At 41.4% G+C, this 17,516-nt stretch overlaps 1 protein-coding gene across 5 annotated transcripts in view; it reads left to right on the top strand.

The window, feature by feature from the left end:
- The window catches only part of AIMP1 (aminoacyl tRNA synthetase complex interacting multifunctional protein 1), a 40,491-nt gene that overhangs the window by 7,236 nt on the left and 15,739 nt on the right, over positions 1–17,516 (top strand). For 4 of the 5 annotated variants that reach the window (XM_048509393.1, XM_048509392.1, XM_048509398.1 and 1 more), the window contains 4 exons: positions 8,591–8,724; positions 10,238–10,351; positions 11,720–11,872; positions 13,162–13,370. In XM_048509393.1, the coding sequence (XP_048365350.1) occupies positions 8,616–8,724; positions 10,238–10,351; positions 11,720–11,872; positions 13,162–13,370 (585 nt within the window). In that variant the 5' untranslated portion in view covers positions 8,591–8,615. Of the gene's footprint in view, positions 1–2,818; positions 2,884–8,590; positions 8,725–10,237; positions 10,352–11,719; positions 11,873–13,161; positions 13,371–17,516 lie in introns of those variants that run through there. The other variant, XM_048509395.1, reaches the window with a different exon arrangement.

Below are 17,516 nucleotides of genomic sequence, written 5' to 3'. Positions count from 1 at the left end.
TGCTGTGTTTTCCTTTTCCTTCAGACATCCAAGTCAAGACCACTTTTCCCATTAAATTCCCCAAGGGACACTACGGTCAGCCAAAAAACCCCCATTTCTGATGATCCCTGGCCCAAAAGAAATCCAGCTGACCTCAACTAGGGCCAGAGTGTTTTCAGCCCTGGCCCCAGCTTGGCGGTACACTCTGTCAGATGAGATCTGGGCCCTGTGGGACTTCCATAAGACATATCTATTTCACCAGGCCTATGGTGGAGGCAGCAACAGTTTACCGTATAATGGCCCCGCTCTCCTCCTCCTTTCCATCTCTTCCCCTCCTCTTTGTAGCCTATGAAAATAGCTTTGTAACACTGAGTGCTGGCTGCCTTAGTTTTTTAAAAATTGTTAATATGTTTTTTAGCTCTTATTTTATTGTTCTATATTGGTATGTTGCTTCAATTGCATATTGCTGGAAGCTTCCCTAAGCCCGTCTGGGAGAGGGCGGCTATAAATATAACAAACAAAATGAAAATGAATGAAGGCCAAGTCTGCATTGCTGCACATAGTCTTCATGCTAACAGAAGTGAATTACACTTAATAACCAGCCTGATAATGATTTACAGTTTTATCTGGAAATATTTCTCTCCCCTTAGTTACCTAATGAAACCATTCCGAATTTAATCTTAAACTCTCTTTGGAGAAAGTTGCATGGAACTTGCTTCTGAACGAACATGGATTAGTCTGTGTTTCGGCACCTTTGTCATGGTATGACAATCTGCATACTTCAAGGGAATTCCTAAAGTAGCCTCCCTTGCCATGTTTCCTAACACTTGTGGGATGCAGGTAGTGGGGGAAAGAGAGATTGGCCCAAACTAAGCGGGCTGCATATATGTTTTGTCTTGACTTGACTGGTTTGGCTAAGAACAACTGTGCTAACTTTTGGGAGTGAGATTTGAGGCCTTTTTTTGGACCAAGATTGCTTTGAGATAATCTACATTCAGCACCTGGAGGGAGAAAAGACCTGCTTGCCAAGCAGAACCAATTTGCAGTTTAAATTGTTTTCGTGTGTGACTTTAATTTTAAGAGCGCGTTCCTATCCAAGCAGTTCTTAAGTCCCGCTAAAAAGGTTAGAAAAATAATACAGCCCAGCTGCCACGGTTTACCCAAACAGAGCTGTGGAATTAACTAAATGATTATGTGACAGTAGCTCCACAGTGGTTGTAAAATTGATCTATTAAGGCTTTTTAAAATATTAATGCAAAGCGTATTTTTCCTTCCACTTCCAAAGGTACAGCTTCTATTCACATTCATATTCAGGATGTTGGGTTTTTATCCCAGCGTCGTGATGATAAACGTGTCTTTTGCAAAGCCATTCTTTTCTGCGCAAACAATTTCACATCTTGTAAACCGTCTTACAATTCTAAACAATATAATTTGTTTCCTAGTTCTGAGAACTTAGCTGACAAATTCCCAGTGGTGGAATGTGACAGAGCAAGAAATAATAGCTCTCTTCCACTGGCTGATCACTTGGGGATAGTTCTTATTTTCTGTGGATGATCCAATTAGTGGTTCCATAGCAGGTCCTCAGCAGTGATGGCAGTGGCATGTTTCAGTCAATGCAAAATGTCCCATTATTCTTAAAAGGAAGGCTGCACTGGACTAATCACTTTCTCATAGCTTCTTGGAGGAAGTCCTCTGAATTCCATTGGTTGAGTTTAAGCTGCATTGATGATATCTGATGTACTTTGCTAACAATAAATTTCCTACTGCAAAAAGAAAGGGTTAAGAATAATTCTGACTTAAAAGCAGTGGAGTGTCATTTCATGTTTAACAGTTAAATCTTGGTTCATTCATGAAGACAGCATCAGCAATTGCTGCATCATGGATCTTACCTTGTATAGATATGTTAAGCCTACCAGATCTCTTACATTTCATTGCACATGTATAGTATTTATTTAGTATTCATTTGTTTGTCAGATTTATACCCCTCCTTTCCCTCAGCGCATGAAGCTTGGGGTGGCTTATGTCAGAGTAAAATACAATTCAATAGACGATCATAAAAGCAATAATAAATACAAAACACAATTTAAAATCAGCTATATAAACCTGCTACGGAACATTCAACAACCCCAACAGTAAAATGATCTGGTGAAAACAATACAAAAAATCACCAGCAGTATGCACTGACTGATTAAAAGCCTCTTGGAAGAACTCTGTGGAAGCCCTATGGGAGCTAACAAATCCTGCAGGGTACGTGTGTTCTTGGTAAAGTGTTCCTCCAGAACGGGGCCACTACAGAGGAGGCCATCACTCTGGTAGAGGAGAGGTGAGTCACTCAAGTGTTGGTCATCACCAAAAGATTGCATGATGAAGAATGCAGGCAACATAGGGGATTGCAACTAGAGAGGTGGTCCTTCTGGCATGCTGATCCTAGAAAAGTTAAGACCAGCATCTTGAAATGGTCTGGAAGCCTGTTGATAACCAGTGTAGTTGTCTCAGTATTGGCTGTATGTATAGACCATGGTATCTTTATCAACCAAAGAATCCACTTAATGCATCTGCCAAAGAGGGCTGTGGTCCATGGAAACTTAGACCATGATAACTCTTTTAGGTTTCACAGAGCTCTTTGAAACTTGTAAAAGTAGATTTATTTATTTTTTATCCCAGAGTTTCTCCATTGCGTTGGAATATACAGCTTTGTTCCAGACTCTTGTTTCAGAATCAGGAGAGCCTGCCATGAGCCTTGAATGCACGGCTAAGAATGATTGCTAGTCCAGCAAGTCAAGTCATCGCTAAATATAGAACTTTGATCTATTTAGTAACAGTTGTTCAGGGGCTGGCGGTTATACGTTTGCATACCTACTGAAATGAAATCTTCGAAGTATACTTGGGACGATCTCAGCGCAGGTAACTGGACTCAACAAAGTTGTTCTGCAGTGATAAAAGGCTTGATAGAAAACAGAGAGTTGGTGATTGGGGGACATAATCGTAGACAACCGGACTGAGGACTGAGCATACAACCGGAAATGTTTTTAGGACTCTTTATTGTTTCACTGCAGCTGTTCACTCTGGTGAACAGGCAAGCCAGTTTTAAATATAAAAGTAGCTTGGCAGTTTAGCTAGATGATTGACAGCAGTAATACTTGTGTTATTTCCATCTGCATGCTCCCTTCTTCCCTGCCCACGCTAGGTCTGTCTAGAATTGTGGTCCGGAATTGAAGCGTTTTTTAACATTGGGTTCTTTCATGTAACATAGAATTGTGATATTTTTGGAAACTTGAAAGCAAGAAAATCTTCCCCTTCCAATTTTTGGAGAAAATTTGGAACACTTCCTTCCTTTAATGCAGATTTCAGATAACTGAATATTTGTATGGCTTGAAGCTGGATTCTGGCCCGGATTAGCTTGTTTCTTCACTTGGTGTTTTTTATTTGTGAACATTTACAGGGTATGTTGTCTGCTTTTGCAAAAGTCTAAAGAATCGACTTGAACGTTGTGCATAGCTATCAGTGGGATCCCATGCAGAGTTAATCCAGTCTAACCCCATTGAAATCAATAAGCTTTGGGTAATGTAACTCAGTAGGATTGTTTTGTAAAGCATATAGGAATTTTATAGTAAAAACCTATGTGGAATCACTCTATACCAGGAGTCTGCAACCTATGGCTCTCCAGATGTTCCTGGACTACAATTCCCATCAGCCCCTGTCAATTGGCCATGCTGGCAGGGGCTGATGGGAATTGTAGTTCATGAACATCTGGAGAGCCACAGGTTGCAGACCCCTGCTCTATACAAAGCCCACTTATTTCAGTTGCCTTGGACTACAGGATTACAGTTACCCAATACTTTAAATTCTTGACAGATTATTAGAAAACAGCTTAATGGAATGACATGTTTTTTTGAAATAATTGTACATTTCATCCTGGAAGAGAAAATATTTTTTTTTTCAATTTCATCAGTATTTCTTATCTTTCCCTTGAGAGCAAGGGGTGAATTAGTAAAAAATCTGGGAGGGTGGAATTTTTCCAAGAGTTCACATCTGTGGGAGCATTGTTTTATGTTGAATACTAGTTACTTCCTGGGCTAGATAGTTTAGCTTGAAATCTTGGTAGTTCAAACCAGTGTAGAAGCTTTCCAGCAAACACGGGTAACAGACATTTGTTTCAACTTCATATCAGAAGATAAATCACTGCGGAATCTGTAATTTTTTACAAATCGTACAACCTAATGAGGCTTGTATCTCTAGGTAGTTGCCCTGTCAGTTAAAAACTAACAAAGGTTAATGACAAGTTATTCAGATTACCTTAATTTTCCAGGTTTATTAGAAATTGATTCTTGAAATTATTTATACCAAAAGTATTAATGGGTTTTTAAAGTCATGATAGCACATGTGAAAGTTAGTGAAAATGAAGCCTTTGGGTTAGATATGCTTAGACTTGAAATATATAAAACACTTTCAAAACTCAGCTGTGTGTTAAGTGCCATTAAGTTGCTTTCAGCTCAGGGTGACTCTCTGGCCCCTTCCGCACATGCAGAATAATGCACTTTCAATCCACTTTCAATGCATTTTGCAGCTGGATTTTACTGTGCATACTAGCAAAATCCACTTACAAACAGTTATTCTGCATGTGCAGAAGGGCCCTATGAATCAATGTCCTCTAAAATGTCTGATTGTTAACACCCTTGCTCAGGCCTTGCAAAATGAGGGCTACCTTCAACCTCAACTAACCTACTTTAAATGTTCAGCCTTATCTGTGGATGTTATTTTAACTGTTAATGTAAATTTGTGTAAATGGTTGTTTTTTTAAAAAACAACACTGGAGTAGAAATATCCACAAGATCCCTGCATCTCCTTCAGGGATACCGTCTGTAGAACAGGTATTCATCGATGTGGATTACATGTTGTGTGTTCTTTACCTGCCAGAGTATATATTGAAGGCGAGTGTGATATAGTGGTTAAAGTGTCTGACTAGGATCTGGGAGAACCGGGTTCAAATCTCCACATGGCTGTGGAAGCTTGCTGGGTGATTTTGGGCCAGTAACACATTTGCAGTCTCATGTATTTGACAGGGTGACTGTAGGGATAAGAGGGAGGGAAAGAAAAAGGCAAACTGTTTATGGCTGCATTGCAGAGAAAGCCAATGAAGTAGATACATTTATTTATTTATTTACATTACATATATAACCCACTTTTTCCCAGAAGATCAAGGCGGCTTACAATAAAATTTAGAAGACCATTCCCTGCTTTTAAGGTGATGTGGATTTGTCCTTAACTGAGAACAGGGAAGAAAGGCATATAAATGAATCAGTGTAAGGGTTAGCTGAAGGAGGACTTGGGAACAGACCATGACTGACAGAAGAGGAAAGAGCTGTCACCGTAACAATTCACCTTCCATTTTGTTGGTGGTACTCTTCACTCCTTTGGTCTGTGACCACCCCAAATATTTCCAGAAGACCTGGCGAGTCCACGTATGGGAGTTGTTCTGAGGAAAAGAAGATGAATAAGGCAGGAGGATGGACTGTAGCAGGCCACTTTACATAACTGGGTTTCTGTCATGAAGTGTAGACTGTTTGCTCAGTTGTGGAAGGGTGTAGTCCTGGCATAAAGGAAAAGTGCAACATGCCACAGCCCAGTATAGTGCCATCCGTTCTTATTATTCTGATTGTTTTAATTCAGTTGAGATACTGTTGGACAGAGTGCTCTGCTACCTGATCATATAGAACAAAACATCCTCCGATACAGATCAGGATCGGATTTAGGGAATTTTACTGATCTCTACCCACCATCACCCTTCTGTTCTCCTTATCCTTCTGCTATTAAAAAGCCCTCTTTGGGCTGCCTCTCCCTGCCACAGTCAAAAAACTCCCCTTTCCCCCAAATTAAGTAATCATTCCTAGAATTGCAAGCATGTGTGTTTGTGTATATCCAAGATATCCTCAGATGGTCAGCCACCTGCATGCTCATAAGCCACCCCATGACTTTCCAATTTAGAAAAGTGTAGGTAATATCTTCCTCCTGCTCTTTGCTATTCCTCTTCTTCCTTCCTCCACTGCAGTCCTCCATTTTCTGAAGTTCATGTTGAATTAGACAAGAGTGTCATTAGACAAGAAAATACTTGATTGGCTTCACGTCGTGGTGTCTGAAGGGGGGGGGGGAATCTAAGGAGCCCCTCCCCAGTACTAGGTCAGCTTTCCCCCTGTATTCTGTAATTGCTTGTGATCAGTTCTAATGTAGATGCAACAGTTAACTGTAGTCCAAGGAATGTGCTGCAGAATCCTGTAGTCCAAGGAATGTGCTGCAGAACCCTCTAATTTTTGTCTGATGCATAAAGTACTGATCTATATTTTTACTTTACCTAAATAATAAACGTACAATATTTGTGAAGGGTTCTATGTCACTCTTGTGTAGCTGTAGCTGTGAAATAAATGTTTTTGTTCTTTTTTATTTAAATTTCTATTTTTTGAAAGTCTGCTATCTACAAAATGCTTTGGGGGGGTTCAGAGAAAGAGAGAAGGCAGGTAGGGTGCTTGTTCCATTTCAGTGTAGATGCTACAAGAAAGATGACTCCTGCCTTAAAAATTTCTGATGCAAGGTAATTATAAAATCCATCTTTCGTGAATTACTCCAGTCAGTTGAAAACAATTATTACCTTCTATAGGAACATTTGGAAGGCAGTACATTTTTGAAACAAGTTTTGTTCGCTACAGAATACATTTTAAGTGCAGCTCCAGATATAGAAGGCTGAAATTTTGCTTTTAAGATCTTGTTGAAAACTACAAGGCTAGTAAAGGTAAAGCTTCCCCTTCAGTTGTGTTCGACCCTGGGGTACCACTGCAAGCAGTAATTTCATAAGCAAGCTGTTTTTGTGGGGTAGTTTGCCATTGCTTTCCACAGCTATTCTTTAACCCCTAGCTGTGTGCTAGGTACTCATTTACCGACCAAGGAATGGATGGATGGCTGAGTTGACCATGCGCCAGCTGTCAGGATATCTGACCCACAGGGGGCTAGAACTCCTGACCGTGTGAGTGGCAGTTCAAGCACTTAACCACTACGCCACACGGCTCCCTAGTTACTGCTAAATACATTCATTTCATTTCATTTTAACCTTTAATGGCATATATGCTAAATAAATTGTAATCCTGCTGTTGTGTGCTCTTACTTTCAAATTAGAGTCAACATTTAATCAGGTAATGTAAAAATTGTTTAGCTAATAAGAGGGTTCTTTTATTTTTAAACACTTTGATGATTTGTTGTTTGTAATTCTTAATGTCTTAAATACCGGTAGCTGTAGTTGATTATGAAAGTATTAGTGAATTTGAACTGTAAAGTATAATGGTTCTGTGCTTATGCTCCCAAACCTATTTTACTGTGTTAGGTTTAGCACTCAATTACTTGGAAAAACTCTAGCATGCTACCATTACAAACATAACTTGTTAGTGATTCTGATCATTTATGTTTGTAATTGCAGACTTGTTGCTACACATTTTCTTAAATTGCCAGTGTATATTTTGGGACCTCCATGTCTTAGCCCAGCAATGAGCTAATTCTTTCTTGAAATAAATCACTGATTGAAACATAAATTGTATTTGAGAGCTTCAAAATTATTCAAATAATATTTTAACAATAGACTGAAATTGATAATATACGAATAACATGCTTAGGATGTAAGAAACCTTGGGTCTTAAAAATATTTAATTAGCTGAAATTATTTTGAAATAAGATGAAAGAGCCCTTAAGGGAAAATGTTATTATTTTACTGAAACTTCATTTACCTTCCATGAACTGTTTAAAAAAAATGAACACGTGTTATAAAACTAAAGCATTTCTGATGATTTCTAGAGCTACGTTATGTCACTTCTGGATTTTTTTCTGGATCACTTCTGGAAGTGATGCAGCAATACAGCCAACATTGCCTCCCCCCCGCCCCACTCTAAGCAGGAAGTGGGAAGCCTGACAGCTCTAGGCTAACGTAGTACTAATTTTAATAGACCAGTGGTGTGGTTGATCTAACGTGACTTCCTGTGTTCCTTAAGTTATGTTTTCTCTGTTATTAATTTGCTGGTGGCATCCGTGCTTTTTGTAAAAAAAGAACTAGAATTTCACTCAATGTGAGAGATATGCCATGACATGTTTCTATTAATCCTATATTTTTAATTCTCTGTGGTGGTAAGGACTTTGTATATGCTCAGAGGTACAACGAACAACAATAATATAAACAGCAAACTTTATGGGTCACAGTCAATCAATAAAACATCAATAGGTATAACATAGCAAAATAGTAAGAACATCAGTAAACATAAGCAATATAAGCAGCAAATGACAATAATCATACCATATCACAAGGTAAAAATATCATAAGCATAACATCACTAATAAAAATATCAATAAACATAGCATACTAGCATGAAATGTGGCAGTATAAACAACAAGATAACGGTAGTCATTACAGTACACCTGGCAAAGAATATCAATAAATGTTACATAACAGCATAATAATACCATCATTTACAAAAAACGTTTGCTTTGAAATGTTCGGTGGTATAACTACAGTGGGGACGTGTTCACATTTTTCTGTTCCCAGTCAAATGTTCATGTTTTCCTGTTCTGTTTTTTGCAGGAGTTTAGCCCGATCCTTCATCAAAATGGCAGGCAACAATGCAGTTTTGAACAGATTGGAGCAGAAGGGTGCAGAAGCAGACCAAGTTATCGAATACCTGAAGCAACAAGTTGCTCTTCTGAAGGAAAAAGCCAGTAAGGAATCATTTTATTATCAGATGGTGTTTCCAGTGAATAAAACGGTCTCGTTCTTCTACCTGCTCTGGCTCAGCCACCCCATCACATGCTGCTTTCTGGGTGTTAATGGCGGGTCCCAGGATTATAAAAGATTGAAGATGTGAGCAGCAAAATTAAAAAAAAATGCTTTTTATAGAATGGATTCCAGGACAAAAGACTATTTTTTGTGGTAACCTTAACTTACTAAATAGTGGCTTTAAAGGTGGCAAAAAACCCTAATATAAACCAAAGATTATGGTTTGAGCGTGTTCATTCGTTTGATCTATCAACTTCACTTGTGTGCTCATAAGAAGGGCAGTTGTTAACAGGATTAGTTGACTTGGGGGCTATGGCTAAGAGCAAATAATGTGCACCTCCTATCATCGTGGTCATTCTTCACGCAGCCTTCAGGATAAAAAAAGTTTTTCGCTGATTATTTAACTGATGTGTTTGAAGGAAAGCTCTGTCTTTCCTAAGTCCCAAGGAGGATGTCTGGCCTAGATCTGACTGACAAATGTTCTGCTTATAAATAACAAGCGTCAGGCTTTTCAGTACGATTTTTGCATAGCCCCAAGGTAGTGTCTCAAGAGTTCACCTTGCTACAGTTCACAGCAAAATGCTTTGTCATCTTTCTTTCCCCTCTGCTTTCCTGGTGATTTTGGAAAGAAGGTTTTTCATCTAAACCTTTTGGCTATAAGTTTTGTTGAAATAGGCATAAAATACAGTTCCAAATTGCGTTCCCACAGGAAGCTTATAGAACAGTTGATTTCTTAGAACTGGTGCCAAGTAAAAGCATGAGAAGGCATGTGTGAGAGAGAATGTGATAAAGTAATCTTGTTTGAAAACACTTCTGCCCCACCATTCCTAGAAAGCTCAAGGCTAGAAATGCTCTTCTATTTATGGTTCAAAATTAATTGTCCTGTCCTTGGGTCCCCAGATGCTCTTCTGTTGTTTGGTCAGTAGTGTGGAGCTTGTAAAGTAGCTTAATTTTGGTAATTAACAATGCAGTCCAGATCCCTGGACTGTGCTTTGGCGGCTGGAGATGGCACCATAGTTCCTCTAACAAGCTTTTCAGAGATGCCAGGAGGGAGGAAAAAGCAAAAACATGCCCCACTGCCTTGAAGGTCTCTACTGGGGCCAATAGTCTTTGAAGACAGAGTTTTGAAGACAGAGGCTCATTCCGCACATGCAGAATAATGTACTTTCAAACTGCTTTCAGTGCTCTTTGAAGCTGTGCGGAATAGCAAAATCCACTTTCAAACAGTTGTGCAAGTGGTTTGAAAACGCATTATTTTGCGTGTGCGGAAGGGGCCAGAGTTTAAATATATGAAGGATGGTTCTTCTGGAGTTCAGGAGGAGTTTTCAAAAAAAAGTTCCATTAAACTGTTTGTGGGTAGGAATATAGTGATGCTTGTATTAAAGGTGAACTTCAGTTTACCTCGTTCTGTAATCTGTTACTCATAATTCCTGGTGGAAATTCTGTCTTCTGTAGTCTTGCAGGCATCTTTGCGGGAAGAAAAGAAACTTCGTGTAGAAAATAGTAAACTGAAGAAAGAAATTGAAGTACTGAAGCAGCAATTGATCCAGGCTGAAATTCGGAATGGAGGTGACTGAACTGAAGCGAAGGGGAACATCTTGGCTTCTGCACAGCCTCTTTTGCCTTTCAGTAATTTTTAATTCTGAGCATGTTTTGCATCACATACCACAATAAAGGCATAGTAACAATATTTACTTACCATTGCTGTCCTTAGAGCTTACTGGTTGAAAGAATGGCGGTTGACCCAGAATCTTATAGATTTCTGCTTTTCAATTATATATTTGTGGCAGTAACTATCTAGGCATCATGCTTACTAAGGACTGAAAGTGTGTGGGCACGCCTGCTGAGGTTCGAGGTAGGCAATAAGAGTCACATCGCTAGTTTGTACCCGTCCCTCCAAGGCAGATCTAGTGATTCACTCCTGCTAAGAATACTTTTGGTAGTCAGAGATTTAGCAGAAAAAAGTCATTGGAGCCAACCCTGCAACTTCTATCTGTATTGTGTTTAGGTATGAGCATGTTCAAATTTCTAATTCAGCTTCTTCACTTCATTGCCTAGTTAATGCAACAATCCTACCAATAGTTACATAGAAAGGCTTATCTAAATCAACTGTACTTGCTTAGAAACAGAAGACTGGAAGGGACCTTAAGGGTCATCTAGTCAACCCCCTGCCCAACACAGAAAGTCATAACTGCCCCCCCTCCCCAAGTGATCCCTGCTGTATGCCCAGAGGAAAGCAAAAGACTTCCAAGATCCTTGGCCATTCTGATCTGGGGAAAATTCCTCCTGACCTGAAAGTGATGACCAGCTTTACCCTGGGCATGTAAGAAAGGACCACGACAAATAAGCACTGACTTATCCCTTCCTCTCATGATCTGCTAAGTTTGGAGTCAGCCTTGCTGTCAAATGGCCTTCTAGCCTCTGCTTAAAATCCTCCAGTGTCTCCCTAGGAACTGCTCCAACTGTCAGGACGTCCTTCCTAACGTTTAGCCAAAAACTCTTGGTTTAATTTCAGCATGTTGGTTCTGGTCAGACCTTCTGTGGCAACAGAAAACAACTCTGCTCCATCCTCTCTATGACAGCCCTGCAAATACTTGAGGATAGCTATCATATCACCTCAGTCATTTCCTCTCCAGGCTAAACATACCTGAGTAATCATACTTAAGATCAGTCTGCAAAGTAAACAATGTCCCTTGTTTTCTCACATAAAGCCAAAAGGGTTGTGTTCATTTGTGAGAGAGATCTCTCACACTTCTCTCAAATAATATTTTACAAACTGCTTGGTTTGAGTAGCAGATCCAAGGTTTAAAAGTGACTGGATTTTAAAATATAGCAATGCATCTGTTGATTAAAATTTAAACTATTTGTGTTTTGACTGTGTCATGGCAATTTTGTAAAAATTAATCATTACGTTGTGATTTTTGTGCTTCAATTTAGTGAAACAGACCCTGGTACCAGACAGCAACATCGCTTTGTTTTCAGAAGGTGTCTCCCAGCCACTGCCAACAGCAGTTGCACCATCTGTTCCTAAGGTTGAACCTAAAGCAGCTGGAGAAGAAAAAAAGAAAAAAGAGAAAGCGGAAAAGAAAGGTCATTCTACAAATAAAATTTATTTGATATTAGTATTTACTTCATTTTGCCAATGTGTCCTAAAGACTGGGTGAATTCCATAAAGCAATAAAAAATCTGAATCCCATTGTGATGCTTATTCTGTATGAGCTCCCTAGAAGTATTAGCAAGGAAGAAATATGTATTATGATTCCCACAAGCATGAAGAGACTAGTGAGCAATCGTAGAATGGGATATAGTGTATCTGGAAAAAGTGGCATTTGTTTCTGTTTTGAGCCACAGGTTTTTTTAAAGGAAGGAACCCCTTTTAGATCAAAATTTGAGATAGAAAAAAACCCATTACGTGGTTGTCGTAGCCCTGCTTTAAGAAGTAGCTTTGGGGGCATTTTATTTATTTGTTTGTTTAGAATATTTGTTAGCCTCCTGTCTACCTTACAGGAAGTCAAGGTGTCTTACAATATAAAATACATTAAAATTCGAAACCACTAATCATTTAAAATCAGTAATTTAAAACTACTGAAATGCAGAACTGCTAAAATTACTCAGATGCCATTCTGAATAAAACTGTCTTCAGTTGCCTCATCAAGCATCCGAGTGAAGGGCTCAGGTGCACCTTCCTGGGGAGGTTGTTCCATAATTGCTGGACTTCCACTGAAAGACCTTCTCATGAATCTGCCAGATGACCTTCTCTGGTGGACTGAAGAGTCAGGAGGGTCTCTCTTATAACTGGACAGGAACATATAGGGAAGATGGTCCTTCTATATCACAATCCCAAGCCGTGTAGAATTTTAAAGGTCAAAATCAAAATTGGGTTTGGGAACAGGTAGGTAATATTGAGGTCACGATAACCTGCCTTGGCCAGAGTGCATTGCAGTGTTCCTGTCTGGATGTAACTAAGGCATGAATTATTCTAGCTAGATCAAACTAAGACAGGAATAGACACAGTGGCACTCACTGAAATTGTGAAGTTTCTTGTGGGTTCCTACTTGCTTCTTAAACTTTTAAAAGTGAGACTTGAGGGGCAATTTTCTCACTGAGTGGTCAGGTGATGGGTGAGAGGGAGCAATGAGTTGTTACATGAGCAGGCATTCCCCAATTAATAGATGTATAGGTTCTTATTAAAATGTTTGAAGATCCTGTGATTCTGTCTTCTGCTGAAGTCAACTTGTCGATGCCGAATTGTAATCCTTAGTGTGCAGTTTGAGATTGTGCCAGTTGCTCAACAAGACATGAGAATATATTGGGAATTAGAAATTCTGTTTGTGTAATTCAGGGCATTATTGTGGTTCAGAATGTCTTTCTTCTAATAGGAGAAAAGAAGGAAAAGAAGCAGCAGTTATCCACAAGTGATGACTCAAAACCTGTAGATGTTTCACGGCTTGATCTTCGTATTGGTTGCATCGCAACTGTGAAGAAGCACCCAGATGCTGATTCTCTGTATGTTGAGGAGGTTGACGTTGGAGAAGGAAATCTTAGAACAGTTGTCAGCGGTTTAGTGAAACATGTTCCTGTAGAAGAGGTACAGATGTACAAAAAAAATTCCACTATTTGGCTAAGATTTACATTATTTTTTACACTTTTATTAGATATTTCTCATAGGACATTTGCTAGTGGTTCTGGCAGTAAGCAGATGTGCATTAAGAGCCTTTTGACATCCTGAATTCATTTCAAATTCAAAGATGCAAACAAATGTAACTTCTGCTTGCGCCATCACTAGAGTCCGATTTGGTCTCAGGGCCTTGGGTTGGTCCTCTCTTTGGAGCACAGCATAGAGGTAATAACAACAGGATCTTATCCTGCATCTTCTAGGTACATATCAGTGTTGCTTCACATATTTTTTTCATGTTAATATTGGATGTTGTGGCAAATGTGGTGTCGTTTAATCAAGTAACAATGCTTAACTGTCTCTCCCCATCAATCAAGCCGGTAATATATCCCTGTTTGGCTGTGGGTATACTACTTTGAAATAGAAATGTGTGGAGTTTGTCTTTTCCTGAGGACAGAAAGAAAGTACAGTGTTGATCTGTTTACTTCTATGTCACTTACAATATTACCAGACCCCAATTTTGCAATCCGGTTGTACTGAATATACTTTCTAATACTATGAGCAATTTTGAGAATAACTTCAGATAATTAAGGTATAACAATTGTTTTATATTTACATTACTAGCGGGGCCCAGCCACGCGTTGCTGTGGCAATTGTCCTTCTCATCACAGTCCTCAATCCATACAGATGTCTGTGAAGGTCCAATGATCCCCAGCATAGCCTTTTGGGGTGGTCAGATAGAATCCCGCTTTCCCTTTTCAATTCACGTTGTTATTTGGTGATGTCTTGTTTTTTTAGTATAAGGTAACCCTTCCCATTCCACAACGGAACTGTCCAGAGTGCAAATCCCACTGTCCGTGAGGCTGGTTGACATGCACAGTCCTGGCTTGGGTAAGGCAGAACTGGGGCAAGGAGGCTATTCCAGTCAGGCAGCAGAGGCAGGGTGGTGAGGCGCTCAGATCGAGGCCAGCTCCCTGGGTTCTTAAAGGGCCACGTGCAAAAGAAGCGGAGCCAGTAGTGTTGGTTCTTCTTAGAAGAAAAAGGCAAACTCCAGCTCGCTTTTAGTAAAAGAGAGCTGTGGCGAATATGGATGAGGAAGTGTGTAAGTGGTGGTTGGATGTGAGGGAGGGCAGAGTGAGGTGTGTGAGGATGAGCTGGATGTGGATGAGAGTATGTGTGTTGTGTGGTAGCAGTGGGTGTGGCACAGAGTGAAAGTTACCTGCATGTGAGGGGGGGGGGGGAACCCCACCTGACGTCTCACACGGCAAAGCGTGTATGTGTTTCACTTCCACTGAAAAACACAGAACCACATTTTTATCTTTTGGTGGGACAGAGTATAAATATCTTGAACCACTCTAATCGTGTCTTGTCACCATTTTTGAAATCCCTTTTGGTTTCTAAAGATTTGTCACTGGGGAGGAAGGGGAAGCTGTTGTTTGAGAGACACAAATCCCAAGATCCCCTGGTCACATGACACTATTTCCATGGTTTCTTGGGTGTACGGTGTTGTGTTTAGGACATCGTATTGTCAGTGTTATGTGTTTGGTCACACTGCTCATTTTTTCTGTGCTAGGAAATAAAAGACATGTTTAATATAATTAGCACTGTGGTCTGTGTTTGGTATTTTTATTATGTCAATCAGTGTATAAAAAATATGAGAGGCCTTTTGCTGTAGGCGTCATCTGTAGTCCTCTTAACATAAAACACACTGGAATCTCCCCAGTCCAGACCCTTTGGAGGACAACCAAGTGATCCTGACTTGCATTCAGGCAAAATTCTTCCTGGCTTGAACTTATTTTAGTGTTGAGTCCTGACTGGTAAGAAAGTCAGCCTCTCTCCCTCCCTCCTCATCCCCTGTCTTGTAAATGCTTATAAATGTGTGTGGGAGTAAAGTATTTCATAGTCAGCTCATGATGACCCTAGCAAGGGGGTTTCAAGGCAGATGATTAAGCAGAGATGGTTTGCCATTGCTTTCCTCTGCAGATTCTTCTTTGGAGGTCTCTCTCCCAAAGACTGATCTAGCTTAGCTTCCAAGATCTGATGAGACCAGGCTATACCATACTCCCTTTATCTATCTCTCTTTCTTCCTCCCTCTCTGTTTTCCCCCTAGCCTGCCTAGCTTGCCGTCTCTTCTTGTGACAATTCCCAGTGCTCCAAGAGAGAAGAAATGTCTCTTCCTGGTTTCAATTGGTCTGCAGATGGGAAAGCCCAATAAAAATGCCCTTTAAATTTTTCCACTTATTTTCTGAAGCTGCTGAAGTTGCTTGTTAACAGTGTCCTTAAATTGTTCCACATCTACTTCAGATTGTTAGAAATAATGGGCTCAGTCCTCCTTGCTTGACTCCACTCAGCATGGAGCATTCCTCTGGCCCAAGGTGCTGTGTGCTGGATGAAGGCTCCACACTTGGCTGAGCAGAGCCAGGGAAGTATACCCGCCACTCTGGTTTCCTGCTTAAAATTAACGGCTGTAGTAGTGCACTGCCGACCCAGCAGCGCCGTAGTAGAACGTTGGGACGCCAACGTGACTCTGCGTCTTTGACGCTGCAGTCACTTGCTCCACCTCCTCCCTCTCCCATGAGTCACTGGTCATGAGCTGTCTGGCTCAATCACCGAGCTTAGGGACAATAGTCTTTGCCCCAGGTGAGGATTAGTTCCTCAGACGCGTGCGGCTCCTCTCCTTGACGTAGCCAAGATGAGATCATACATCACATGATGATCACCCGACCTCAGCTCTCCCCGGAACTCCCCGGTCCTCCCTCCCTACGCGCCCAATAGGGATAGCAATAAAGGTGGGAACCGGCAGGCGGAGACTTCTATGAGAACCACCCGGACCCTGCGGTCTCCTCGCTGCAGCGATCTCCACTCAGATGTTATTCGGCGTCTCGTCGTTCTTACGCTTCGGCCAGCATTAGATGCGACTACAAGCTTTCGGTGCCGAAACCGGGAATCACCGAACCTCCACCCTGCTCACCGTCGGCCTGGGAAGGGCCGCGATACGAAGTCAGCTGGATGCATCCGGGGACCACCGTTCCCGGTATAAGCCTGTCCTCTGGATCGGCGATCCAGAGACATCTGCGTCTAGGACGCACTCTCGTCGGTGGGTACACCGGGTGAGTAGCAGGAGCTTGCAAAAGCAGGAACTTATGACAAAATACGTTGACGCAGACTGGAAAAGCGTTAGCGAAATGCGGCAGGGTCCCCGTAAAGAGAAGGGAGCTGCGCAAATTGGTTGAGGAGGATTGGAAGCTCAGTGTCCATGGTACCCAGAGGGGGGGGACATTGAATCTTAAGGACTATAGGAGAAACATCCAGGCGACTCTTAGCACAGAGCCTCGCTACCGATGTCGCTGCTACTGGCGATGGAGACAATGTTTTAGTAAAAGCCATCAGCCCTGCAGACCTATGGCTCCCTGCTGTAGGTCAGCCCTCGCTTCTCGATCTTTCACCTTCAATCTCAACCCCGAAGATTTTCTCTATCCACTAGAATTGGGCTTCGTCCTCCTTCAGCCACCCTGGCTCCTTCAACCCATTTCAAAACTCTCCCTGCGGCTCAGTCAGCCTTCCCCTCCCCTGCTCCGCCTTCATTTTCCTCGAAGCCACTGCACCTCCGTCAGAAGCGCCCGTAATGAAGCTGGGTTTCAAGACTCTCGCCAGAGCAGTATTAGCCACTACGATCTGCAGAAGAAAGAAACTGTGACCGGAAGGCGATACCGATATTATTCTTGCATTGTGCCCTTCGATCCACTTCACAGATACTGAGGGGAGGATAGAAGCGTCATCCGGCTGAGTTGTCAATTACCGCCTTAAGCTATAACATCCTTACCGAGTCCGCCGAGCAATGCCCGGGCGTAGGAGTCACTAAGCCCTTCGTGAGAGGAGGCATGCTGGAGGCCATGCGCAAGGAACCACCTAATGGTTCCAGATGACTGGAAGACCACCTTCGTGATGCTCGTAGGCCCTGCAATAACTTGTGGTCTGGGGAGTGAGTTCCGTAGCAGTGCTTCAACAGAGCAACCACCTCTGGCTGGAAGCCTACACCGCCAGCTCAACTTTTACGTTTGATGCTTTTTTGCCAATCCCAGCGATCAGATTGTCCTGCCTGAGGATACCCTTACGATT

The sequence above is a fragment of the Sphaerodactylus townsendi genome, linkage group LG10 (assembly GCF_021028975.2).
Source record: "Sphaerodactylus townsendi isolate TG3544 linkage group LG10, MPM_Stown_v2.3, whole genome shotgun sequence".
Lineage (NCBI taxonomy): Eukaryota > Metazoa > Chordata > Lepidosauria > Squamata > Sphaerodactylidae > Sphaerodactylus > Sphaerodactylus townsendi.
Note: the sequence above shows the minus strand (reverse complement) of the source record. Positions and strands in the feature narration are given on the sequence as shown.